General features: G+C 35.6%; 1 protein-coding gene, 1 long non-coding RNA gene and 2 pseudogenes across 2 annotated transcripts; all 4 read right to left on the bottom strand.

The window, feature by feature from the left end:
* Positions 1 to 398: 398 nt before the first annotated feature.
* On the bottom strand, positions 399 to 956 carry LOC145113932 (uncharacterized; annotated as a pseudogene).
* Positions 957 to 5,049: 4,093 nt separating this feature from the next.
* LOC145116192 (uncharacterized) lies at positions 5,050 to 6,887 on the bottom strand. The gene is made up of 2 exons (XR_013711914.1): positions 5,419 to 6,887; positions 5,050 to 5,327 (listed from the first exon to the last, which is right to left on the bottom strand). It is a non-coding gene; the product is annotated as an uncharacterized LOC145116192 (long non-coding RNA).
* Positions 6,888 to 7,678: 791 nt separating this feature from the next.
* Positions 7,679 to 9,614, bottom strand: LOC145111446 (uncharacterized). The gene is made up of 3 exons (XM_079047719.1): positions 9,156 to 9,614; positions 8,295 to 8,524; positions 7,679 to 8,224 (listed from the first exon to the last, which is right to left on the bottom strand). Exons 1-3 carry the CDS (start codon positions 9,523 to 9,525, stop codon positions 7,946 to 7,948), a joined length of 879 nt encoding a protein of 292 aa, XP_078903845.1. The 5' UTR covers positions 9,526 to 9,614; the 3' UTR covers positions 7,679 to 7,945.
* A 16,653-nt stretch (positions 9,615 to 26,267) lies between these two features.
* LOC145113930 (dynamin-related protein 3A pseudogene) lies at positions 26,268 to 27,129 on the bottom strand (annotated as a pseudogene).
* Positions 27,130 to 27,749: the final 620 nt, after the last annotated feature.

Here is a 27,749-nt window from a genome sequence, read left to right as displayed (position 1 = left end):
TAACGAACTAAAAATACAGGTAAAAGGACTTGATTCCCTTAGAAAGCTAAAAAAAGTTTAGGGACAATTTAAAACCAAAACCAACACTTCTATGGGCTACATTAACATTTGCATAAATATAAAAATAATATATAACTAGTATAAACCATATCTAACTTTATTACATCCAGAAATGAAAACAACCATATTATAAAATTAAGAAGACAAACATCTTGAATATGTTTAGATCTAAAACTTGCAAAAGAATGATAAATTATGGTAAAAAAATATACCTGAGATTTAAAATCCTTTTTTTTCTTTAAGCCTTTAATACATACCTACTTTCAAAAGTCCTAGCAATTAAGCTAACAAGATTTTGTATATCAATTTGCACACATGTCATCTTTATTCTGATTGCAAACATAACATAAAGTTCTTACAACAAGAGTAAGTTCAAAGAGATGAATAAAGTGGTACAGTTGATAAGGTGTATCCAGCTTCAATGATGAAAATGTTACCAGTCACATAGTCTGGCGAGCCATGAACTAGGTACCTAACCATCGATGTCAAGGTGGGTCCGTAGTGCCAAAATCTCCCAATGGCATAATTTTTGAAGTCACATTCTTGAGCCATTTCTTTTGCAAGAGTTCCTCCGTAATCTCAGATTTAAATATCCCAGTACATATTGAGTTTACCCTTATTTTGTGTTTTCCAAGTTCCATTGCCATCACTTTGGTCATGGTATTGAACTCTGCTTTTGAAGAAATATATGCAACTGCTCCCTTTTCATGAGTACGATTAAGACCAGCACAAGAAGACATGTTGATTATGGATCCTCCTTGATTAAGAGCAATCATATGACGACAAACATACTTAGACACCAACCATGATCCTGTTACATTTGTTTTAAAGGCTTTTTCCCAATCTTCTTCTGACAAATCCAATGCACCTCGTACAGGACCTATAAATGAATGCATGTTGCAACATTAAAGAAGATATGTTATTGTAACTCAACCTTTTTTATTGGAAAACATTAGGGAAAAATCTGAAAGTAAACAAAGAAAGAGGAGATGTTTTTGATAAGCCTAGAAAATATGATTTTGAAACGGTTAAACAAATGAAAACTTGAACACGGAAATCAATGCCAAATGCCCAAATTAACTGTTATTCAAGAAATATTAAATGATATAAATGAGGTCTCGATCATATAACTATGTTCATTTATCAGAGATCTCAACGTCATTAACTGTAAATGGATGTGAATGATGAGCATGACATGGAGGAGTTCAAACTGGTTGACAAAATTAGAAATCTCAGCGTATTTTATTTGTGATATTATCGTTGAAACTTTTAACTATAATTTATATACAGTTTAATTAATTACTTGCTTTTATAATCATTTGTTTTTGTTGTTTGTTCAAATATATATATTTTTTTATTCAAGTTTGTAGCCCTCTTATACTATTGAAAATGTGTCCCTCCATGGTCCAGTGTGGTGGACAAAAGGTGTGGATTTAAAAGTAAGATTAGTGGGTGTGAATTAGAAATTGTTATAGAATATGGCTTTATTGACTTTTTTTTTTTTTTTTTTTTTTTTTTTTTTTTTTAACGGCAAATCTACTTTACTCCTAAACTACTCTTTAATTTCACCTATGTTTTCTTGATATAATTTACAAGTAAATAACTAGTTTGGTGGACCTATAAACATTTAAATTGTTCTATTTTCATTTAATGACATGCATTAATAAATTCAACGATCAATTTGGTGACTTAGTACGTTAATTGTACAATGACTTTGAAAAAAACATGCATTCAAAATGAGTTGGTGAGGTGTTATTTTCATAAACTTCAACTCTTATAATGACCCTACCTTGAAGATGGTTGCCCATGTCCACATGCATGGTTTGCATTATATTGCAATTTGTGTAGGCTCAAAGTTAAATTTCATTGCTTTAATTTTATTTTTATTTTTGAACACCAACTTTATTAGGAAAACAAGTGATAGGCTCCATGGCTTTAATTAGGCCTTGCTATGGCCGTTTACATCAAGATCGATCTTTAATTTGTTGGTATGTTTATGAGGTACCCAGTGATCAGTTACTCAGATGGAGCGGAGCAGGGGTTTGAGGATGTCGATTTTACCGGAATGGACAAGAACGAATTTGTGTTATTCCTTCAAAGATTCGCAAACGAGACATGCATGAATGTGTACTTTTGCATGCCCAATATTGAGTTCCCTGATGGATTGAAGATAATAGCAACTGAAAAAGACTACCAGGAGTTGATCGAAGTAGGGTATGCTTGTGGTTGTGTAATTTCTATGTACATGGATCATCTTTGAGTCAATGTACATCAATGGATTCTTGTTGAGCAAGCTGAAGTATGCACCCCTGAGGACAAGTTTTCTAGTGTAGGTGAAGTTATAGAATAGTTGCATGCTGAGAGAGAAGTTGACGTTGACCTAGATGAAATGAAAGGTAATTTGGACGATAACATTGCAAATGTTCATTGCATTCTACTGAACAAGACATTGAATGATGCAATTTTTAACAAGCTCTGCCCCAAGATGCAGCCAACCCCAGACAGTCCACCTCATGAGGATCCATATGTTTAGATGGATGACAACGAGCCAATACTTGAGGAGGTAACTACTTTTAATGAAAATGTCCATTGGAAAAAGCAAAAGCATGTATTAGATATGAGATTTGAAAGTCCTAAACAGTTAAAACATATGTTGTGTAATTATGTTGTTGTTAAAGGTTATCAATTGTGCTATAAAAAATGACAGTAAGAGACTTTTAGTTAAATGTTGTTCAAAGCAGTGCAAGTTTAGACTGTGGGTTTCATAGATGAGTGAAGAAAATTATTTCCAGATTAAGTCTCTTATAGATGAGCATAATTGTGCAAGAAATTTCAAAATGAGGTCAATTGTTAACCATGCATGGATTGACAACTATTTTACAACACAATTCTTACAAAAACAAAAAATGAGTGTTAGGCTACTTAAGGAAGAAGTTAAACAAAATTTTGGAATTGATGTGATTATGGGACAGTGTAGGAGAGCAAAGAAATATGCAATTGAACTAATTGAAGGCACACTAGTTGAGCACTATGCAAAGCTTTGGTCATATGTTGAGGAGATAAGGAGATCAAACCCAGGATCAACAGTCAAAATGGATGTCAATAGTATGCCTAATGGGAAGACATATTTTACTAAGTTTTATATATGGTTTGAGGGGCTGAAGCAAGGTTGGAGAGGCAGTTGTAGAAGAGTAATAAACATGGATGGTTGTTTCTTAAAGAGATTATGTAGTGGAGAGTTGATATATGTCGTAGGAAGGGATGCTAACAATCATATTTTCCCAATTGCATGGGCATTTGTTTGTGTGGAAAACAAAAAAAAAATGGAAATGAGTTTTGGAGAATCTTAAAGATGACCTAGAAATGGCAAATGATTTTGGTTTTACCCTGATGTCATATCAACATAAGGTATGTCACTATTCAACTTCATGTAATTTCTTACTGAATTTGTATTATTTTAACAGATGGCCTTAAATTGTGTAGGGGTCGTTGGAGGCTGTGAAAGAGATATTGCCTACTGCTGAACACAGACAGTGTGCAAGGAATATTGTTGCAAACTTCAAGAAAAGATTCAGTGGTGTACATTATGAAATGATGTTTTGGAATGCATGCAAGGCATCCACTGAGCCTTTATTCAATGCAGCCATGAAGGAAATCCAATTGCTTAATCATGCAACATTTTAGTACCTTATGGAAAAGAACCCAAAATCATGGTGTAGAGCTTTCTTTCAAGAGGGCAGGATGTGTGATGCAGTTGAAAATAGATTATATGAGAGCTTTAACAAATTCATTAGAGATGCAAGAAAAAAAATGAATAATCACAATGTTAGAAGAAATTAGATTGTATGTTATGAAGAGGCAATTCAATCTAACCATCAGAGGTAGTTCATGGTCTGATTATAAACTATGTCCAGCTATTACAACTCTACTGATTCAGTTGAAAAGAGATCTAAGGTATTACGTTTTTATTTTTATTTTTAATTGATTACTATTACTATATACTAACTTCAATACAATTTAAACAGGTATTGACAGATTTTACCAACTGGTTTAAACCAGTTTGAAACAAGAAATTTGGCAGAGTCCTATGTTGTTGATCTAAATGGGTATGGATGTGTGCATTCAGTTGCAACTATCTGATACCTAAGTACAAATGTTGGGAGTTATGTGGATCCAATATACTATGGAGCATTTTACAGGAACAATTACAAGTATCCAATGTGTGGGATGAATGGTAGCAATATATGGCCATCTACTGACTTCATAGCACATTTGCCACCACTAAAGAGAACAATGCAAGGTAGACCTAAAGTGAATAGAAGAAATGATGCAAGTGAAAGGGGTGCAAGACACAATGTGTCAGAGGTTGGGAAAAGAATTATGTGTGGTGTATGCAAGCAAGTAGGACATAACAAGGTTACATGTTCTCAAGCTCAAAAGCCAACAAAACTCAAGGTAAATAAAAGGAATAGAACGGATGGTAAAGATGGTGAAGGAACCAGTGGTAAGAAGAGAACAAATGGTAAAGATGTGGAAGGAACCAACGGTAAGAAGGGAACGGATGGTAAAGGTGGGGAAGGAGTCAAGGGTAAGGAGGGAACTATCAAGGAAAGAAAGAAGTCTGAAAGAACTATCAAGAAAAAACTAGCTACAAAGGTTGAGGGTAAGAATGGGGAAGGCAACACTGGTGAGAAGCCAATGGAACTTGACTAGGAATTAACTTTGATTGTCTTTCTTTATATACTTGTTATGTTAGGATCAAATTGTGATGTTTCGAACTAAGTTTGGATGTTTGGTGTTATGTACTACATATGGTTGGTATACAACCATTTGTAATGTTAATGGTTTGAATGTGGTTATGATTTTATGTTAGTTATGGACGTGCATGGTATTGGGGTCCATTTTACACATTAGTTTAACTGATCATGGTCCCATTTGTCTAAGTTCAAGCTATTTCCAATGTCACTAACAACAAATAAAGTATCAATCTAACATAACCATTGTTTTTTTATTAAAGTAAAAGAAAGTTAGATGGACAATCGAGTACTTTCCATTACAAGCAAACTAACATCAGCAAACCATTACAACTTGTAAACAATTATGCCAAAGAAAACAACCCAACTAACAACTAAACACATCTTTAGCTTCCAAATCGTAGACTCAAGCTTCTTTTTTGACGTAACCAAACTTGCAATCATCACTGCTTCAACACTCATATTCTTACTGTTTGCTTCTTCTACCCAACAAATAAATCCATTACGAGGTCCCTAACAAAAAGAATTTGCGAGTGAGAAACTGATAAATGATGAAAGTAATGAATTAGGGCTATAGTGGACAAATAAAGAAAGTAACACACACCTTATTAGGAAAAGCATAGAAGGGTCTTCCAGTGTTGGACAGAGTGGAAGACATTCTTATTATGGTGACACATCCACACAAGCATTTCACCATTTTCGCTTCGTTAATTCCAAGGGATCCTTAATTCCAAAGACAAACAAGCACAGAGCAAAAGAGAGGGATATATGTCCAATTTACTGTCGAGTAAGGATGTAAAATACTTTTAAACAGGAAATGACGAAAATAACCCTTTATTTGGGCTCACTAACGTCAGTCATAGTTGGTGCACCAAACACATTTAATTACCACTAACTAAGGCAAACAAAGTACATCAAAAGATTCAGATTTACCATACAACAACAGATCCATAATCTTATTTTGTGTTTATCGTGTTCATGGATTCACCAAAAGTCCAAGTAACACTGTTAAATTGTAGATTTGTTACCCTAAAACAACAACACCAATGAACACAAGAAATTATAAGCCAAACATGCAAGATTTTATATGTATGTATTTTGATTAACATTTATACCAATATCATAACAAAATGCTTGTTATAGGTACATCCAAACATTCCCATTACAACCACCACTGAGTACCATTACCACTACCTAAATGTGTAGGATTACCATTAACACTACCTAAACACACATTAGCATAATAACATATATAACCAGGAACACCATTGCAACAACCATTAGATTAGCATACCACCACAACTCATGTTCATGTGATTCACTTGCTAATTATCAATTTAATCATGAAAATCATGAACAGGAACATGACAACGACAACACCCACAAGCAACAGAGTAATTGCTTTAATCTTCTGCTCAACATGGTCGAACATTTGCTGCATGTTGAGGACATCCACCCTGGAATGAAGGTAATCGCGACCTATCTCCCCCTTCATACGCTCGACCTGACCTTGTTGCTCAATTATCTTTTCACCACAGTCACAGAAGATCATGTGCAAATCGTTCAAGTTAAGCCCGTCTGTTGAGCTTATGGAGTTTTTGGAGTTTATAGTATTCGATGATGGTGGTGGGGTAGGATCCATGGAAGACAGTGGAGTGGAAAAATGGAGTATTGTTGAGTGGTTGTCGGCTAGTGTTTGGCCGGAAATGGTAATGATATTTTAGGGTTTTGTCCGGAAGATCCTTCTATTATATACTATGGGACCACTTGAACCCTTAGGGCCCAAGCAAGCCAACTCATGGTTAAGTCGCTGACGTGTCATCCGAGTTGGGTGAGTTAACTCTATAACCACTTTAGGTGGTGACTAGGCAAGGAAACCGGTTAAATTGGGTCAAAATTCCTAATTAGTTGGTGAAATGTTAATTTATACCCTTAGAAAGCCAAAAAAAAACAATATGTACGTTTTAAACCAAAATATGTGAGATTGTGGGGTTACGATGACATTTTCCCTTTCATTAATAACAATGTAGTTTACCTTTTTTTGAAACAGAAAAAGTTGATGTCACTACATTAATGTAGTTTACTTTGAAATAATATATATATATATATATATATATATATATATATATATATATATATATATATATATATACCACTCAAACACAAATTGGTAGTGACAGTCAAATATAATGTCATAATCCCCAACTAATATCTACTTTAATAAATAAATAAAAATTGTCACATGGTATACTCTCATTCATTTTGTCATATGTAATTTTATGCTTATTTTAAATTAAATTTTTTCCACATGTTATTTTATGTTTTTTCTTTCCATTTTATTAAATTCCACACAGTATTTAAATGTAATAATTGTAATAAATATAATAATAATAAGATATTAATATTATTAATGCAACTTTCCTTTTTATTTCAAAATTCCTAACTTGAATCTCAATTCTTTAATTTGTTTATTTATTTAAATTATTTGTATAAATATAATTCAAACTTCAAAAATTCAATATATTTTTCATTTTCCTTATAAATTCAAACTTCCTAAGTGTGTATATATTTAACTTTTTTAATGAATTCGTATAGTATACACAACTAGTGTGAAACTAGTCATACAAAAAAACCTTGTTTTATATCTCCACCAATTTTATGATTTCTTTGGCATCAAATGCATTTATAAAAATTAACAATGTGACCGAAAGTATAACTACAACCCGTCAACTTTGGAGTAAAAATGAAATTAAAATAAAGAGAAATATATGAAACTTTGAACATTATTGTAAACAATTATATAAAGCAACCGGCTACGCTTGTATATAACTATCAAAAATTTTGCAAACTATGATATTTTAAAATGGTGGCAAGAAAGCAAGAAAAAAAATTCAATATATGGTTTTAGCTCGACCTGTAGGACCAAGGGGGTATTGTTGTTGTAGTGTACATATACATGTTCATGTTTTACTACAAATGATTTTCAAGGTACAATGCCATAACATAGAAAACGAAAGTAGGATACAATAATAAATATGCGTTCATTTAAAATAATTACATGTTCTTTTGAAATAGATTTTGATTAGAGTAGACTAAATTATGAAAAGTAATATCTTATAATATATATATGTTTAAAGTGATGAATAAATAGGTAAACCTGGTAAGGTATATCCTGAATCAACAATGAATACGTTACCTGTGACATAATCTGAGGAAGCATGAATTAAATACTTGACCAAGGAAGTCAAACCTGGGTCAGTAACGCCCAATTCTCTCAATGGCATTGTTTTTGAAACCACATTTTTGAGCCATTTCTTTTGCAGAAGTTGCTCTGTAATCTCTGATTTGAAAATCCCTGGAGATATGGAGTTTACCCTTATTTTGTGGCTTCCCAATTCCATTGCCATTACCTGTATCAAGATTCAAGTAAGTACTTGTTAACATTTGATAGGAGTTGGTTTAGAGAAGGATTTGTGTTACCTTTGTCATGGTGTTAAGGGCAGATTTGGAAGAAGCATATGCAAGACCACCAGGTAGATGACCACGTGTAAGACCAGCAGTAGAAGAGATGTTGATTATGGATCCTCCTTGATTATTAGCAACCATTTGTAGACCAACATACTTTGACACCAACCAAGATCCTGTTAAATTTGTTCTAAAAGTTGTATCCCACTCTTCTTCTGACAAGTTTAAGGGATTTCTTACAGGACCTAAATGGAAAAAACAATAAATAAAATGAAAAGAACCAATCTTGATAAAAATGTAATATGTACTGCAAATGATGATGATGAAATTGTGCTTGAAGTTATAGTTTTCTCTTGTTCAACAAAAAGACATAAATTTTTACTTTCTAGATCAAATTCTCCACATTTTAACCTCAAGATTGATGTATTTTTAAAATCGTATAGAGAAATGCAATGGCTACTGTGTATTTGATACCAACTAACAGGATAGCCTAAAAATTGATGCATTTCTATAATTTATGGAGAAATGTGATGGCTACTTTCAGGTAACATAATAGGTTGATGCTGCTAAGCAAGCTCCTACAGTTTGGGAAAGGGTTTTGGTTTATATAACCTTAGGCAATAGGGTTATGAGGCTCACATCCATTGTAATAATTTGAAAGAAATCATTCAATTTAACACCAAATTTATTAATCTTCAGTGTAAAAAACATGAAAAAGACTAGTTATTAAGCGGAAGGATATCCTAATTTGTTAATCATCACTTTGATACAGTTGATGTTAGGCCAATTACTCTGCGTGAAACAACTACCACAGAGGGCCTCACATAAACAATAAACCTGACACAGAGACAAAGGATGAAAAGAATCCGAAGTTACCTCTGATACCGGCGTTATTGATAAGGGCATCGATACGGCCAAAAGCATCCCAAGCCTTTAGCACAGAGGCTTTGATGGTAGGACCGTCGGCGCTGACGTCGAGCTCCACCGCCACCGCTTGGACGTCGTTGTCCCTGCCTTGACTCCGATGAGTACCAGCGATATTCAAATTGTTAATTGCATCGCACAGAGCCTTGAGCCGGTCTGTTCGGCGGGCGGCAGCAATAATCCTGCAACCGGCTTTGGCTAAGTCGATACAGATTTCCCATCCTATGCCGGAGGATGCACCGGTTACCATGACGATCGTCCCTCTGAGGTCTCGCCATGGTTCCAGCTCACAGCTTGCTGCCTGCTGAGTAGAAACCCCCATCGATGATCGCGACTGATTTTTAGAAATTAATTCCGACTAAACTGTTCAATTTTTTATACTAATTTATCTTAAGACTTACGTTTAATTTCTTGTTAGTGAGGGGTGTTTTTTTTAACTTTAAAATTCTTTTTGGGCAAATGTGTTTATTAATAGGGGTGACAAGTGACTTTTTGGAAAAATATTTGGATTCACTTTTGTAAGGATAAAACCAATAAATTAATAAGTTCAAAAGTTTTTGGTCTGAAAAATAATAATAATAATAAAGTATTGTCGTTAAAAAGCTAAAAAAAAACTCAGAAAACAAGTTTACATGTTTTTTGAAAATTGAAATCTTCTTTTTTAAGCTAAGATCGTGGAGAGCTTTTAAAGTCAACCACTACAAACCATTCGAGTATTTTCCACCTTGAAGAAGGAGAGAGAAGAGAAAGAAAGAAGAGAGAAAAGAAGTCTGAAAGAGAAGAAGATCATTGGGCGTTGTGATTCATCCGACCATGACCACGAGCCATCACGGAACATCTGGGTGGTGTTCGCCTTCGTGGTGGGTGCCACGTAGACAACCACTATCCACGAACCTTTGTGCCCGATACTCAAGACGGTCTAATAGAAAAAATTATTTTGAAAAATGTTTTTGAGTTTGCCAAAAAAAAAATTGGTGTATTATTGACTTTTCACAAGGCCAACATGTCAAAAAGTTGTTTTAAAAAGCAATCCTGAACACCCATTAATGCCTAAATTTTATATAAAAAAAATCATATAGCTTGTTTATGTGATAATGACCTTGACTTTTTGTTGACGTAACATGTCATTGTTTTCTATTTAATAGAAATAAAACTAAATAAATAAATAACAAGTCTCCGCTTATGTGATCGGAACTTGAACTTCTTATTAATGGGTTGATATGATATACATAATCAACGTGTTCTATTAAACAAATTTAAACGTATTTATATCATTATATGTATTAAAGATAGTATAAAAAATATTTGTAAAAATAGATATTTATATGATAAATTACATATACAGTATAAAACACATATCTATATATATTTACACATATCAAGGTATAAATATGTTTTCAAAAACATTTAAATATCTTTAAAAGCATGCATATATCTTTAAAAGTAAATATGTATATTTAAAAACATACTTTATACGTTTAAAAAGGTATTTATACATTTATGAAATTGTATTTTATGTAGTAGTATTAATATTAATAATAATAACAACAACAATAATACGTTTATTTAAAATCTCCCAACATATTGCTCATTATATATACAAGGTTAGCGATAATTATATCAAAGTCCCTCAAGTTTAGTGTTGATACGTTGGCTAAATGTGTGGGAGGTGGTGAGTTTGAATCTCGCCCACCTCTATCTTTTCATATTTGTTTTGATTTTTTAAGTGAAAGAAAACACATTGATTTAACATGTCATTTCAGCCAAAAATGACAACTACATTAACAACAACAATAGACCCTAAAGAATCATATTAAAATGGGTTAGAAGATGTGTGAATATCGATCATTCTTCCAACTAAAGGGATTGCATCACATAGATGATATCTAGCATGTAAAAAAAATTGAACATACAAATGAAGAAATTAAAGCAACGGGAAGAGTAAGTCAATGTGAGCTTAAATACAACAAATAATAATAATAATAATAATAATAATAATAATAATAACAACAACAACACAATGAGACTATGTTATTCATCCACACTTATATTAAGCCTCCACAACCTCCTATTCAAGGGGATGTCCTTCGAAATCTAAAGTTCCTCTATGTCTAGCTTTACATTATCTTCCCACTTTCTTCTAGGTCGCCACCTCCTCCTCTTACAATCAAGCGTCACTGACTCAAACTTCTTTATTGTTGCTTATTGTAACATCATTTGGACATGTCCATACCACCCCACATGACCTTCACAAAATGACAACTCAATGCTAAATAAGGAGTATGCCGGCTAAAAGGAGTGTAACTTTCTAAATGTGAAATATGGAAAGAAAAACTTTTCAAAGTTCAGAAAATATTGAACAAGAATTTGGACTTATGGTAAACCATTAATACTTGAAAAACTTAATGGCTTTTATGTCAAAACCCTTTTTACTATCGATAAGAATAAATACAAAGAATACTTTTGCATTTTGTAACTTCTTCAAACATTAAAATGTAAATTAAAAAATCTCACAACTATAAAACGAATAACTTTGGTCCTTTAGAAGTAAGTGGTGTCATAATATTTATGTGTGTGATCATTCGTCATTCGTGCTCACGTTGCGCATGAGCTGAGCCTAAGCCTACTCAAGATTGAGTTTGACTCGTTTGATCCTAATTTCCAAAACTTGAGATTGGTTATTGGATATTCATTCGAGACTTCTCTAAGATTGTAGTTCCTCTCACTAAGTTGACGAGGAAGGATGTTGTGTTTAGCTGGGGCCTGAGCAGTAGGCATCGTTCAAGACTCTTCGACAGAGACTTTGTGAGACGCTGATACTTGCCCTCCCTAAGGAAGTTGAAGATTTTGTGGTTTATTGTGATTCATTCATCTCGGGATTAGGTGATGTTTTGATGCAAATAGGGCATGTGATTGCATACGCTTCGAGGCAGTTGAAGCCTCATGAGGTGAAGTATCCCACTCATGATCTTGAGTTGGGGGTGGTGGTTTTCGCTCTTAAGATTTGGCGTCATTATCTTTGTGGGGTACGGTGTACTTACTATCTACACGGACCATAAGAGTTTGCGATATCTTATGGATCAACCTAATTTGAACATGAGACAGAGGAGGTGGATTGATGTAGTAAACGATTATGATTGCGAGATTTTTTTATCACCCGGGCAAGGCCAATATGGTGGTCGACGCTCTGAGTCGGAGGACAATCAGTACCCCGATTCGGGATGTGTGTTTGAGGATGACCGTGGTGACTCCAATCTTGAAGATGATCAAAGATGCACAGTCGGAGGCTATCAAGGAGGAGAATCGGAAGAGTGAGCGGGTTGTTGGTCAGGTTTCAGCCTTCGATATTGATAGCAGGGGGTTATTGACACTACATCGTCAGGTTTGGGTGCCCTATGTTGGTGGGGATCAGCAGGCGTTGATGGATGAGGCCCACAAATCGAGATTATCCATTCATCAGGGGGCTACCAAGATGTATCATGGCCTAAGGCATGACTATTGTGGCCATATATGAAGAGGGATGTGGCGTGGTTCGTGGAACGATGCTTGACCTGTCGAAAGGTCAAGGCCAAACATCAGTTCCCTCACGACAAGTTGCAGCCTTTAGAGGTAACAATGTGGAAGTGGGAGCAGATTACAATGGATTTCATTACGAAGTTGCCGAAGACTGCGAGGGATTTTGATGTTATTTGGGTGATACTTGGTCGTTTAACGAAGAGTGTTCACTTTCTAGCCATATGTGAGAGCTCTTCTACCGAGAAATTGGCCAAAATTTATGTCCGAGAGGTAGTGGCTCGCCATGGGGTGCCGACTTCCATTGTGTCAGGCTGGGATGTTCACTTCACTTCCAAATTTTGGAAGAGGTTTCATGAGGAGTTGGGTATCCGATTGCATTTCAGTACCGCTTACCATTCACAAACAGACGGGAAGAGGGAACGGACTATTTAGACGCTCGAGGATATGTTGAGAGCCTACATCATTGATTTTGGTGGGAGTTGGGACTCCTACCTTCTGTTGGCTGAGTTTTCTTACAACAACAACCATCATGCTAGTATTAAAATGTGTAACGCCCACGTTTCTCGCTAAACATTAATAAGATGATGTAATAGTTAGGGTCAACAATTGTAACCTATTTGTTACAATGAAGGAAGAAATATTTGAGTATTATGTGATTTATGTGTAAATTATGTGCAATATATGTGCTTATAACGATATAATAAAATAGGAATAAAATACTCGTCTAAAATAAAATAATAATTAGACGTAATATCTTTGAAGAAAGTTGAAGTAGTCGTGACAAGGATTACGAAGATATAAGGAAAGCTCCAATCCGACTTATAGCGATAAAGTTATGACCCGTTGAAGTTTCGCAATTAAACCGGCACAGCTCTACGTATCGTAAAAAGTAAATTTTTGATAAATTACTTTTTAGCCTTAGTGATCTAAACAAAAGTCGTAGTAGTCGTTAAACCGAGAGCGTGCATGTAGAGAACGTCTAAATCTGACTTCGTTGGAGGAAGTTATGATTTTTCTAAGATTCAGCGTAGCAGTATATAACTCAGATATCAAATTTTAGATCGGTCTATTTTTAGCCGAAACAATCTAAAGAGAATTGAATATCTCATTAATAGGAGTTCAACGATATAAAGACAGTCAAAAACGGACGTCGGATGACAAAGTTATGAATTTTTAACGAACTTTAACAATTTAAGCCTTTTAAAATATAACTTTAAAAATAAAGTCAAAATTAGCCGACGGAGTCTAAATGAAAGTTGTAGATCTCATCGATAGCTACGTGTGGATATATACAACGTCAAAAACGGAGCTTGTATGCAAAAGTTGTGGATTTACAATATAATTAATTTTCGAATTAAAGAGTGTCACACGTGTCGCGATCTGGCACACTCCTTCCTCTCCAAGGCTTGCGATCTGATGGTGATACTTGGCCCCATTATGCCCATCTTAATGTTGAGTATGCCCAACGTACTGAGTACGCTCAGCGTAAATTTGTGTACGCCCAACGTACTGGGCTCCTGGCAGCCTATAAATAGAAGCCGAATTTCACTTTTTTCTTCACACCTTTTCATTCCCATCTCTCCCAAACCCTACAATGCCCCTAGGCCTTATTCTAGAACTTCTTAAGGGTTAGTAGCGAAGCTCCGGAGCACCAGAAATCCTCGAGAAATAGAGTTTTCAATTTAGAAGTTATGTTCGCGCAAAGTCCGGTTTCTCGCTAAACCACTTGTAAGGTGAGTTATGTTTACTGTACTTTAAGTATAACTTATGTTTAAGTTCATTATCATTACTATGAACCTATAAACAAGATTTATCAGTTATTCCAAGTCTTTATACTAATTGATCTACTTACGGGGATGATGACAATGCTAGATTTAGTGAGGTGTTTAAAATGGGCTTTCCAAACAGTATACTATGTATGCCAAACGGACCCTACCTCCGATATGATCTTACATGGTTGTCCTTTATCAGCTATAGGTCAGTATACTTTGAATTAATGATGAATCTAGACTAATAATTAGTCGCAATAAATATTAGACTAAGACTTAGTGATAATGATATTAGGTTACGTCAAAGGAAAAGACAGTTGCTAGAAGCAAAGCGTTGTTCGAATTTCGATTCGTCACTTTAACAAGTGAGTGCATAGTTACTTTCATCTTACACATAGATATGAAGTATTTAAGATAAGTTACATGCTATATGTGTCTATTATCTGTGTTCCTGATATCTATGTTGGATGAACGATTTATACATGTTTTACTTGATTTAAATTGTATATGTATTTTATACCTATAAATATGTTATGTAAAGATGAGTAGATAAAAGATGATATAGATGATGAAAGATGAAAGATGAGATAACTGATGAGAGACATTGACTTTAAATATGATCCAGTTTTCTATCGGAGTATAGATGATGACCATAGACTATTCTAGACAGTCCAGTGGAAAGTTGGCATGCTCGCAACCTATAGGTGTTTTTGAACTAAGTGTTCACCAGGTGTACTCCGATCCCCCATGGTTTCCTTACTGACATATATTTCTAAGGAATCCCCTAAGCATTATTGTATATCCCAAAGATAATCCTTAGGATAGGTCCCTTAAATTAGATGCTTTAGGGACAGAAAGTGAGGATAACGGGAATGGGTAATCGGGTTGAATGATTTGATGAAAATAAAGAATTTAATTATTATGGGTTGAAAACCCTATGTGCTCACCAGACTCTCAAGCCTGACCCGCTCAGTTTCTTGTATTACAGGTAGTGACAAGAAAGCACAAGTGTGACGATTATATGAGAGATTTATGGATATAAGCCAGTAGAATAATAGATGTTTGTAAGGCATATATTATTTCCGTCTATGCTTATGTACTGTATTGACATGGCATCCCAACGTTTTTAATATAATTAAAATACATTTCTTTAGAAAATGCTTTGGTAAATTCTTTATCATATTTTGGGAACAAATTCGTAGTATTAATCTTCAAAAGGATACTCTGATTTTAAATAAAGCATAAACAAATCGGTCTTTTATGGCCGTGAAATCAGGGATGTCACAACATGCCTCCCTTCAAGCTCCTACATGGGAGGAAGTAACAGACTCCTGTTTGTTGGGGATAGGTCGGACAGAGAGTCATGAGGAGCACTGAGATAGTGCTCAAGATGACAGAGCTTATCCAATAGGTCAGACAAAGGTTGTTGACGGCCCAGAGCCTATTTGTTGATAACAATGACACATTAATTTATGAATACTTGGTAGCACGGATTCTAAAGTCTTACTTGTTGCCCTACATAAGTGTTATGGTTTGACTATAGTCTTTTATCAACCCACACTTAATCCTTTAAGAAAATACTAATCGTAACATGTAGTCTGCCATGATGCCAAAAATGACATTAACGCATACGCAGTTGCACTCGATGATCTATCTAACGTGACCCTAAACTGAACGAATGTATCGAGAAAATTTACACAAGTCGCTTATTATCCTTTTGCGTTCTCTATCACCAACTGAAGTCTTGAACACTAAAAGTGTGACAACTCCCTGCCAATATCCTACCGTTATATCGCAATTCTAAATCTTAGAGGAAATCCTTAGATCTTTTCTTTGCAAGTCGAACTTTTATTGACAATACTACAACAACATCTTAACTAACGAGATGTCTCCACAGCTGAATCTCCAACGAGTACCACTGCTTACGCAAGTTTTAACGAGGAGTCACTCCTATACTTGAACTCTTTACTAATTCATGCTATGGACTCTTAGTTACTCTCAACTGCTACCAATAACATCAAGATCGTCTGGTTGAGCCTAGATCAACAACTTGATCCACCAATCCTATCATGTATATTGTTGCAACCCTCGGAAGGTATTATTGCTTCTCTCAATGGATATAGTCTATCCTGAATGATCCCCTTCTAAGCGTCAAAAATGGGGTGTTACAAGTTGCATGTTTTTTTGTCGTAACAATGAAAGTATCATGCCATTTTTTATCATAAATATGAAAGTAACATACTTTTTTTCCAAAAAAATGAATTTGAATGCTATTATTTTCATAAAAAAACTGGCATGTTATATTTGTCATAAAAATGAAAGTTTTTGTCTTAAAAATAAAAATAGCACGTTATTTTTGTCATATAAATAAAAAAGCATGCCTTTTTTCATATCAATGAAAGCATCATATTATTCTTGTTTTATAAATGAAAGTAGCATGCTATTCTAGCTATAAAAATGAACATGGTATTTTTGTCATGAGAATAAAACTAGCATATGCCATTTTCGTCATGAGAATGAAAGTAGCATATCAACAATTACTTTAGCATCGACACTTATTAAATATGTTTTGTGAAAGATAAATAAAATAAATGTATAATTAGAAATAACAACCCAATATTAAAAAAAGATATTATACGAAGACTAATCATTAATATACAAATTTGATTTAAAATATGACATTCTATCTGATTAATTAAAAGAAACGTTATAAAAAGCACTAACATATACCAAAGAAAAAAAAAGGTAATTATTGACCATGTAAATATTGGATAAACTTTAACATAAGTAAACTAACAATCCTATCAAACTTTAAAGTAAGAGAACAAACGCAAAGTAGTGAAGATCTGGAAAACAAACCTAATACGGGAGTACAAAAACATCTTACAAACCCTATATTACAAAAATGAAAGAAAATGGTACCTACATTAGGGGTTTCAGTTGTTATTCGCTATGTTTGTAGCGTGTGTTCTTTCTCAATTTGTTGACCGGAGAAGAAACAAACAGGTAAAAAATAATTATTTTCGGGTGTTGAGTTAGTTAGCCTTCAAAACAACAAATACAACCTGCAAGTATCGTGGAAGAGAGTTCATGTCTCAGACTCTTATCCAATTCATCCGCAACTTCCCTCTAAATATTTAAGGGAAATGTCGAAAATTCTTACACAGGTCTGACAAAGGAAAGGATCAAGTGCCAACGAAACATATATTCTAAAAGGGGTATAGATCACTTGGAACTCATTGGAGCACTTGGGGTTCATGGAGCATGCAAGAAAGGAATAAATCATTTGAGAAGGGAACGAATCATATGACAAAGGAACGAATCAAGTGCCAAAGGAACGTATATTCTAAAAGGGGGTATAGATCACCTGGAAGAGGTATGGAGCACCTTCGTGCATGTATGCATCATCCATGCTCAAGGTGCGCCTCTCTAGGAATAAGGTGCGCCACTTTAAAGCATGGTGCTAACGGGGTTTGTAGGTTATAATTCAATGCATGAGGCAAAATAACTAAACTCTTAAGTTCACATGCAACCTACTTTGGATCTAAATTTTCTCTATTGATAGCAATAAACTATGAACATCAAGAACCCTAACGGTAACCTATTATAATCGATATATATATATATATATATATATATATATATATATATATATATATATATATATATATATATATATAAGCATACATATCTAATGTCTTAAATACAAAATTTTAAGCATGATGTACAACAAACTAAGCCTAATGTCTTAAAATTCAAGGGGGTGAAATCTTGACCCTCCATTCTTATTCCAATGGCCAAGATGGTAATCCATGTGATCCAAAACTGACCAATCAAAATCAAAGGAAAAAATATACAATTTAAGCTCAATGTACAAAAGATTAAGCATAAAAAAACACATATTGACCTATTTTTTTGTTTACAAGCCTCCCTCTTTCTCAGACCTAAAAGTGTCGCTCTCTTCTGCTTCCTCGCCAAATCTCGATTCAAAATTTGAATTCAACATGCTCCTTTCTGAAAAACCTAACGCGATTACATCACCGTTTTTCTTCACCACAGTTGTGGATATTTTTTTCACCCGAAGACCAACATATCCCAATTTTTTGGTTAACGACATACTGACCTATTGCCGCTGCATTTCTGGTGGCTTGAGATCAGAATATATCACTTACAAATGGAAGTACCTAGATTGACACTTTTCACGGTTGGTGTTCTTCAAACTATAAACACGCATATGACTATTTGATTTTTTTAGTGGTCACAGATCTCTATCAATCTCTCGCTCTCTCTCTTTTGCAGAAACAAAAGGCAAACACACTCATATTTGTAGAGAGGGGTTTGGAATGCGTAAAAACATGGAGTTTGTAAGAAGATTGCGAGGAAAGTTGGATCCAGTCACCGGGTAAAGTTTTGATAACCTTTCTTCATCTTTTTGTCTCATTTTCTCCCTTTCTTTCTTTCCTCCTTCTTTAAACTTTGATGGCTAAAATATTAATGTTGGATCTGGTCTCTTGGTTCATGGGGTGGTTTGTTTTGAGCTGAAATCGTAAATGTAAACTTTCAGATCTAATTTATGTTTTGGAATCTTACAGTTTTTGGCACTTTCGCAGAAAATTCTAACGCTTAAGACATATGTTGATATATTCCATCCAGGTTAAACCTTCATCGGTCATTTTAGATTTTTTTTTTTTGAAATTTCCTTCTGTATAATAAGAATAATGCTCAGATCTTTGGTCACAAACAGCTGGAGAGGGATTCATGAATGAAAAATGGTGTATAAATCAAAATCAAACGGATGCAGATGAGTATGGAATGAGTAAGAGTGAACCATAGACATCGACATTGCTCTTCTCTCTGGGGTCTATGATATCAAACCAATATGTATTCAAGACCTATTTCAAATATGTAAGTGAAATTTGGCGCATTAAAATTAAAAAGAGCGCCTAAAATTTTGGATTTATGTTTTCTTTTTACTGTGTGATTCATTAATCGATTTTATGCTTGTGTGTTATCTTTTTACTATGTGATTCATTAATCGATTTTATGCTTGTGTGTTATCTTTTTACTATGTGATTCACATCTCGGATGATTTAAATAGATTTTTGGTTTAGATTTATTTATTTTGCTCCTGTATTTTTTCTTGAGTTGTTGATGTGTGTCACCTTTCATCTGACTTTGGACTATTTTGCCCCTGCATGTTTTTTGTCTTATGGATGGTTCAAATTGGTGTTGTTCTTGTGGCTAAAGTTGTTATCTCTAATTCACTGGAGAGTTCATTGCCTATGCTGGTTTGCCTTTGAGTGTACATTGCTTTTGCTGCTTTTCACTTGATAGTGCATTGTTGTTATTGGTTCATCCTTGGAAGTTCATCGCTATTATTGTGCCACCCTCATAAGTTAGAAGTGTAATGCTTTTTTTAGTTGCCCTGTAATGGCTCTATGTATTAAACCTAGCTTGTAGACTAACCGATTACAATATCCCACGCTTAAAGCTTATATACTTAAGCCAATGACATACATTGTATTGGTTTGACCCTTTTTTCCCTTAAAGGGGTTTATTGGTGGTATTACTATTATTTTGCTTTATTTCAATTCAATGAAGGCTTTTTTAGGTGTACAAACCTAAGGTTTTTATGCAAAATGCCAACCCTTCCATTGATTGGTAAGTGTTGCCCCATTGTTTTTTGGCACACCTGTTTATTGGAGCTTTATGTCTCTGTTTGCTGCTTATTTCATGTAATCTTATTGATTTGTTCTTGGGCAGGAAAGTTGGTTTATGACAGTCATTTGTTTATAGGACTAATATTTCATCAATAAAAGACGGTTTTTTTTGGGATTTACGATGTGAAAATAAAAATCTATTTGAGGATCAGAAACGAGCAGGATCTACTATAGGAATAATGTGAATGTTTTTATTGCAATAATGTGAATGTTTTTATTGCAGGAAAATACAAGGCTTGGCCCCCGAAAGCGAACAAGAAGAAGATTAAGTTAGCATCTAAGTTTACGTGTTCTATAGTATAGGTTAAATTTATGGTTTGTAATTAATATTTTGAGTTAACATTTTAAAGCACGACTTCTTTTTTAATTCCTTGGTGGTTGTATATATGATATTTAGAATAAAGACTTCATCTCTTTATATATTTTCCTTCATTTTACCATTTCTATTAAAAGTTTAAAGGTATTTAATGTATTGTCTTAGAAATCAAAACAAGCTGCTTCTATTTGCAAAGCTTGTCAGAACTCCAATTATTTGAGTTTTGCGCGCATGAGTAGAGTAGTTTCAAGTAGAATTTACCATTCTATCATATTTATTAAAGTATTTACTTAAAATTTCAGATATGAATTTGATATTCGATTTAAACTCCAATATTTCATATTTTAGTTTGATAATAACTTAGATATATGAAATTTTGTCTTTAATTTTTTTTTTTTCAATTAAGCAGTATTAAAAAAATAACTTTTCTCTAAGCTACTTTGATTGTTGCTATCTTTTATCTAAGAAATTGTTGCTTTTTATATTTCTTGATTTCTTTTATTTATTTTAACAAATTGTTTGAGATCAATTTGTGTAATTGTTAGTTTACCATTTTTTTTGTCTTATGACCTACCCAACATAGTAAAGGTTAACTGAGCTAAAGAGAAGGAAAAATGAAATTACAACAATACAGAAATAAAAGATGTTTGCTATCATTTTAATAAACTATCTATATATCAAAATATGAAGTCGTAAAGATGGTCAAACTCTCTCATGATCATCTATATAAATTCTCTCTTTTACAACTGATTTGACTTATGCTTTAGTTTGTATTAATGTCCATTTAATTTATTACGTATTAAACTACCTAAATCTAGGCTTAGATTTACTAATTTGAATGAATTATGAATACCCCATCTGCAAATCTATGCATCCAGCTAGAAACTATATGTGGAAAGGTACTATTTGGCGCAAACCAGCTTGCCGAAAAAATAAAATAACTATCTGCCGCAAAGAAGAAACTAATCGTCGTGTTTAAACAATCTCCCGAAAGGAACTAGTTGCCGCCGCCGCATCGCGCGGGTACGCCATTAGTATATATATATATATATATATAGGATTACGGTTACATACTTCTTGGTTATTATAGCAAATAATCACACTAATATCCTCTTGAAAACCTTGGAAAACAATCACCAAAAGTTTAATGCTCTAATGGTTGGTACCCAAAATCCTACAAACCCTAGAATGATGAGTAGAGAGAGGAAGGAGAAGGAAATTTCGTTCATAAGCCTTATAATAAAGGTATGAACGAAATTTGTTGGTCTTGGGGACCTATTTATAGTTTAGGTAACTTGCAGGCAAAGAAATATTTGAATTAATTAAATAATATATTTTATCTCAATTCAAATAATTTCCTTATATGCATCCAAGAGGCTTCCAGAAACCCTAGAAGAGTCTCCAAAACAGTCCACCCTAGGATGGTTCTAGAATTGTCTTCTTTTGTTCAACTATTAAACAATTATAATTCACCCTTTGCACCTTTAATGAATTCTAATTAATCCCGAATTAATTCCAAATTAATTCTCATTAATAATTAATTAATTCTAATTGATTTATTATTAATTTATTAACCATATAAATTAACAAATCAATTATTTAAATATTGATCCCATGTTGATTTATTAATCACATAACAAATTAACATATTAATTATCTATTCCCAATTAATATATTAATCACATAATATATTAAAAAATCATTTCTCTCTCTCTCTCTCTCTCTCTCTCTCTCTCCTAATATCATTTATATCTATTTCTGGTTATGAGGGTGAACAAAAAAGGACTTTGCTTCTATTTGTAAGTTTATACCAATTTAGTTATGAGGTTAAACACCTTAATCCTTTAGGTGCATCATTTAGAAGGATGGTGCACCATTGGGGATTAAGGAGTTCCATTGTGGAAGAAGATGTGCCACTTTGGAAGGAGGATGTGCCACCTTGAAGCCTCATGCGCCATCTGTGAGGAAGGTGTGCCATTATAGGAGAGGATGTGTCATCCCTTACACAAGGTGCGTCATCCTCAAGGATGATACGCTATCTTGGTTCAAGGATGCACCACTTGTGTCCTTGATGAGCCATGGTATCCCTTGATGGGTCACAATGCTATGAAGTCCTTTATGATACTCAAGACTATTTAAGGATGCTCAAAAGTTGAAAATGCTCAATAAATACATCATGATGTGCCATCATGATGGATAATGTGCCACTAGTGTTCATGATGCACCACATGTGTATCATAATGCTCTACTATGGCTCATGGTGCTCCATCATGTGCGTTGTTGATGCTCATGTGTTGTATGAAATGGACGAATGTTCCATAAGCGGATGTATGGAGGATTATGATTACCTGACACCATTCATGGGCCAATGGGCTTGGCCCATTAGGGTTTTAGGTCTTATCCCTTCACTATAAATAGGGATGCTTGCTAATTTATTTGGTGTGTCTTTTGTATCCTTAGTGAGTAGGTTGAATCTCTTTTGATTGTATTTGTAATCTCTGTTTGAGAACTCTGTGAATAAATAATACTTTCCTCCTGCTCGTGGATTTATGTCACCTTGACCAAACCACATAAATATTGTGTCTTTGTATGCCTTTGGTATTGCTTGTTATCCGTATTACGTCATAACAAGGGTCATCAGAACTTGGCAAGTGGCATTAGATTTGTTTTGAGTGTTGACAAGTGTTGTATTTTCCCCTAACAAAGTTGATCTCTACACATAGTGTTCCAAATTATCAACAATAACAATAAATTCCAAAAAATCTTCTTCCCTGGAGTGCACTGCCAAGCCTGAGCAAACATAAATTTGGGTACAAAATGAGATTATTCAAAAACTAATCACCCGAATCCTAGCTCAACCAAGTTGTTTTTCTGTTTTCTACAACCACTTTATATTATCGTCCAAAATATACCATCATGAAAACACAAAGCCAAAAGTTACTTGAAGACAACACCAAGTGAGATTGAGTATATCAGATAACAAATGAAGAACATGATAGCGTCGATGATTGAGTTTTTTTTATGTTCTTTTTTAGATGAAACCCTAAGTAGAGCACACACAATGTAGCGAGTATCGACAGAAGCACAACAACTGTAAGTCGTGGATCCCCAATCGAATATAGAAGGAGACGAAAGGAAACAACAAATTTGTAACACCCCGAATTCAGAAGACCTAGAAAGGAAAGAAAAACCTCAAAATAAGGAAGTGACTGGTCGAGTAGATGGGGTGACTCGATGAGTAGGAGCGCGAATTGGGTCGCGGGTTAAGTGACCTACTCGACGAGTCAGAAGACTGACTCGGCGAGTTGGTCAGGTTTTGGGAAAAACCTAAATTCGGACTTGGTACCCTATTTAAGCATCTCATTGTCATTTCCTCAGCCTCCTTGATGCTCTCTCAAGACCAGAACGAAACCCTAGTGCCTTCCATGAGTTTGTGAGCATTCTTGAGTGCTGTGAAGCTTGAAGAAGAAGGCGAAGCCTTGGGGATACAAGAAGAGTCTAGTAGATCCAGAAACCTCTTGCATTCTCCTCCATTTTCTGGTAAGAAAGCTTCCACCTTGATCATTATGCATGTAGATTTATTCTTTGTCACTTTTGGGGGGGTTTTTGGTCCAAGAACCCTAGCATGAGAGGAATGGACGTCCCAAGAGCTTGTGTTTTCAGATCTAGCACCATTAAGGGCTGTTATGGCATAAAGGTGCAAGCTTTATGCCATAGGAATCCCTATGCAAGCATATGAAGTGCTCTTTTGGCCTTTTTAGCTCAAAAGGCCATGAATGGAGGAAAAAGGCAGTAGCTTTGCATGGTTATGAGGTGGTTGGGTCCAGATCTATGTTTTGGATGCTTTGAGACCCTCAGAAATCGTTTGAATAGATTGGGACATAGAGGGACTCGACGAGTCACTTGTGGGACTCGGCGAGTCAGACCGTTTTCTTGCCCCAAAACCCTTCTGTTAAAGGGTGTGAGTTGAGTTGGAAAGGGGCTCGGCCAGTCTGGGTTCTTAGGGGACCTGGAGATCATCGTACTAGACGAGTTCAAGGAGGAACTTGGCGAGTCTAAGGCAATCTCCCTAATTTATGAAGGTGGACTCGACGAGTTCAAAGGAGAACTCAGCGAGTCAGATGAAGGAAGGTCCCGATGTGTTGAAGGTGGACTCGGCGAATTCAAAGGAGAACTCGACGAGTCAGATGAAGGAGGGTCCCGATGTGTTGAAGGTGTACTCGACGAGTTCACGGAGAACTCGACGAGTAGGATCGAAGTCCAGAGTTTTGTGTGGAATGTGGGACTTGACGAGTTGGTAGGCCAACTCGGCGAGTTGAAGTCAACTCGGAGCATTGACTTTGACCGTTGACTTTGACCAAGTTTGACCTGGGTTGACTTTTGGAATATTGTGGTCTAAATGTTATTTTGGGTATTGATAGTTCGGGAAGCCGAAGGGTCAGTAGTTCAGGAGTTGCCGGTTAGCAGTCAGAAGTGTTCGGCTAGTCTTCAGCAGTGCAAGGTGAGTCTCCTCACTGTGTGCATGGGTCTACAGCCACAATGCCGGTCCATTATGTTTATGTAATGTTTATGTATAGAAGGAAGACCTGGGGGTTAGCCCTAGGCACTTATTGATATATGTTCCGGGTTACGACCTGATGTCGGGCGAGGCCCGCGAAATGTTAGGATGCTAGAGGTCTTTGTGATTCTTCCATGTGTCGGTACGATAGGTTCCGGACCGAGGGTCCGATGTCGGGGTAAGCCTGAAGTATGTTAGATAATAGTATGTCTCCGGACCGGGGGTCCGATGCCGAGGCAATCTCGAGGAAGATTCTTATGTTGTATGTTAGATTATACTTGTTGTCTACGTGATACTTGTAAGTTCCTGGTAGGGAGGTGAGTGTGGGCGAGGTCCCGTATCTCATCACTAGCTGAGTATGGATGGGGTTCCATATCTCGATATTAGCAGAGTAGGGGCGAAGCCCGTGATAGGAAGGATGTGAGTGTGGGCAGGGGCCCGTATCTCACTAATAGTAGGAGTATGGACGAGGTTCCACTACTTCAGTAGCAGACCAGGGGCGGGGCCCAAGTTAGGCGAGGCCTTAGATCAGGGTACAGTTAGAGTATGATTATGTATGTTCTAGTATGTTATTTGATTGTATGTATGTGTGTAGCGGGCAAGGCCTGGAGTCAGGCGGGGCCTAAGGGAGACAAATCTGTATACCGAGCGGGGCTCGATGCCAGGTGGGACCTGATGTTAGGCGGGGCCTGATGCCAGGCGGGGCCCGATGCCGGGCGAGGCCCGATGCGGCGGGCGGGGGGCCCAGTATGTGGTTTATGTGTTCATGGTTATGCGTTTATGGTATGTGGTAGGTTGGGGAACTCACTAAGCTTCGTGCTTACGGTTTTTAGTTTTGGTTTCAGGTAGTTCCGGTAGCGGAGGGAAGAGCTCGGGATGATCGCATGACACACACCAAGAAGTTTAGCATGTGATGTTTACTCTGATAAAATGAACAGGTGTTTTGAAAAGATACTCTGATTTGTTATATAACCCTTTTAGTATGTCTGGAATGATTTAATACTATGGTTTAGTAATATTTTAAAAAGAAATTTTTGGTCATGATTTTTGGGATGTTACAAAATCCCATGTCGTTAGATTCATGTAAGATATACTTTCTCCTCGACAGTTGTCGAGGAAACCCAATTTCATTTAAGACAAACGATTTAATCAGAAGAAAAGAAAAGGCGACGAGAAGCACAACAACTATAACCCGGAGCCGTAATCGAATACGAAAGGAGGATAAAGGGATGTACCTGAAAAAGAAAGGGTATATAAGAGCTTTAGAATTAGAGCCAAAACCATAGGTATCAACAAATCATAGTATCATAATTACCATCAGGATCGGCAATCCCTGCCATTTAAAGTGCATCTGAATTTGCTAAATCTGAATTTACCGGTGTAATGGCTAAGATTATACAATGTGGCTGCCTAATGTAGGAGAGTATAATTTCACGGATTTATGCTTCAATGTCCAATGGTTGGTCACCTATTGGGACCTTTGTCATTCTAGGTAGATCAACCAATGTCATGTCAAGAACTTTGTGTGAATATATCTTCAAGAAGATATGTTTGTTTGAAACCCACTTACTACCTCCTGCTCCCCTCTCAGTTTCAACCTTCACAAAACAAAATGAGGTAAACCATTGTGTAATGGTTGCAAAATCTCAGAAGTTGATTCTAATTAAAACACCATAGTCTAAATCCAAATACCTGAATTTCTGCACGAATCTAGGAGAAATCAAAGAAATTCCTCCTTGGCAAGTGGCAAAACTCGCCAAAATCACCGACTTCTTCATTACTCCATACTAACTGCAAAAGCGTGGACGCCGAGTGCATATATCAAAAATCCTAGGTAAAAAGTCACAACCGACAAGGGCTTCTAAAACACTCGACTTCCCGCTGCTTTGGTTGCCAACGAAACCATCTGCGACAAATCTAATTCCAAATCTCCTCTACTGATCTTTGCGGGTACTCTACGAAGCTTGTTCACTATTGGGATCACGGTGGTGCCAAGTAGTGGTTCTATTGGGGGGACGGAGGTTGATTTTTCGATGTCGTGGGCCATGAATGATTTAGGGGAAATCAGTGAGTGTGATGAAATTATAAGAAGCAATCGCGAATCTATTTGAGAAATTATGGCACGACTTGTTTGATTAAGAAATGGGTTTGCTGGGAGGTTGGCATGATTAATCCAACTGTGGATGTCGTTGCTTGTTGTGTGATGACCGTTGCTGTTCGTCGGACCGGGTCCCAGAATTCTGGTGTAGATGAATTTAGGAGACGGTGCATATGCAATCGATTAGAGGAAAAGGAGAAGTAGAAAAGTGGAGACATCCGATTGATTGCCAACAATTCGGCTCGAAACAACATAACAATGAAACACGTATCATCTGAAGCAGAAGCCCATCAATGACTAAAAACGAAATATCGCCACATTGGTACCTAGTGATAGAAATAGGTAAGTGTGATTAACAGAGGAACCAAAAGTGTGCAACTCATTTTGTTACTAAGGTGACTTTAAGAGAGGCATAGACTAAAATTGACAATCTCAATTAATTAGTTTGACCGAAATAAGATCATCCAAAAATAATGTTTTATATAATAAAAATATTTATTCAACTAAAAAATAACAAACTAAGGGCGTGTTTGGCACGGAGCTTTTGGAAGTGTTTGGAGGCTTCTAGC

The sequence above is a fragment of the Lactuca virosa genome, chromosome 5 (assembly GCF_052849685.1).
Source record: "Lactuca virosa cultivar CGN04683 chromosome 5, Lactuca_virosa_CGN04683_v6, whole genome shotgun sequence".
NCBI lineage: Eukaryota > Viridiplantae > Streptophyta > Magnoliopsida > Asterales > Asteraceae > Lactuca > Lactuca virosa.
This window is presented reverse-complemented; position numbering and strand designations above follow the sequence as displayed.

Excerpts from the sequence above, each read along its gene's own strand:
- LOC145111446 (XM_079047719.1), bottom strand. The coding sequence starts at position 9,525 with ATGGGGGTTTCTACTCAGCAGGCAGCAAGCTGTGAGCTGGAACCATGG. Across the intron at positions 8,525-9,155 it reads CAATAACGCCGGTATCAGAG|GTCCTGTAAGAAATCCCTTA; the intron begins GTAACTTCGGAT and ends TTTTCCATTTAG. Across the intron at positions 8,225-8,294 it reads CCCTTAACACCATGACAAAG|GTAATGGCAATGGAATTGGG; the intron begins GTAACACAAATC and ends ATCTTGATACAG.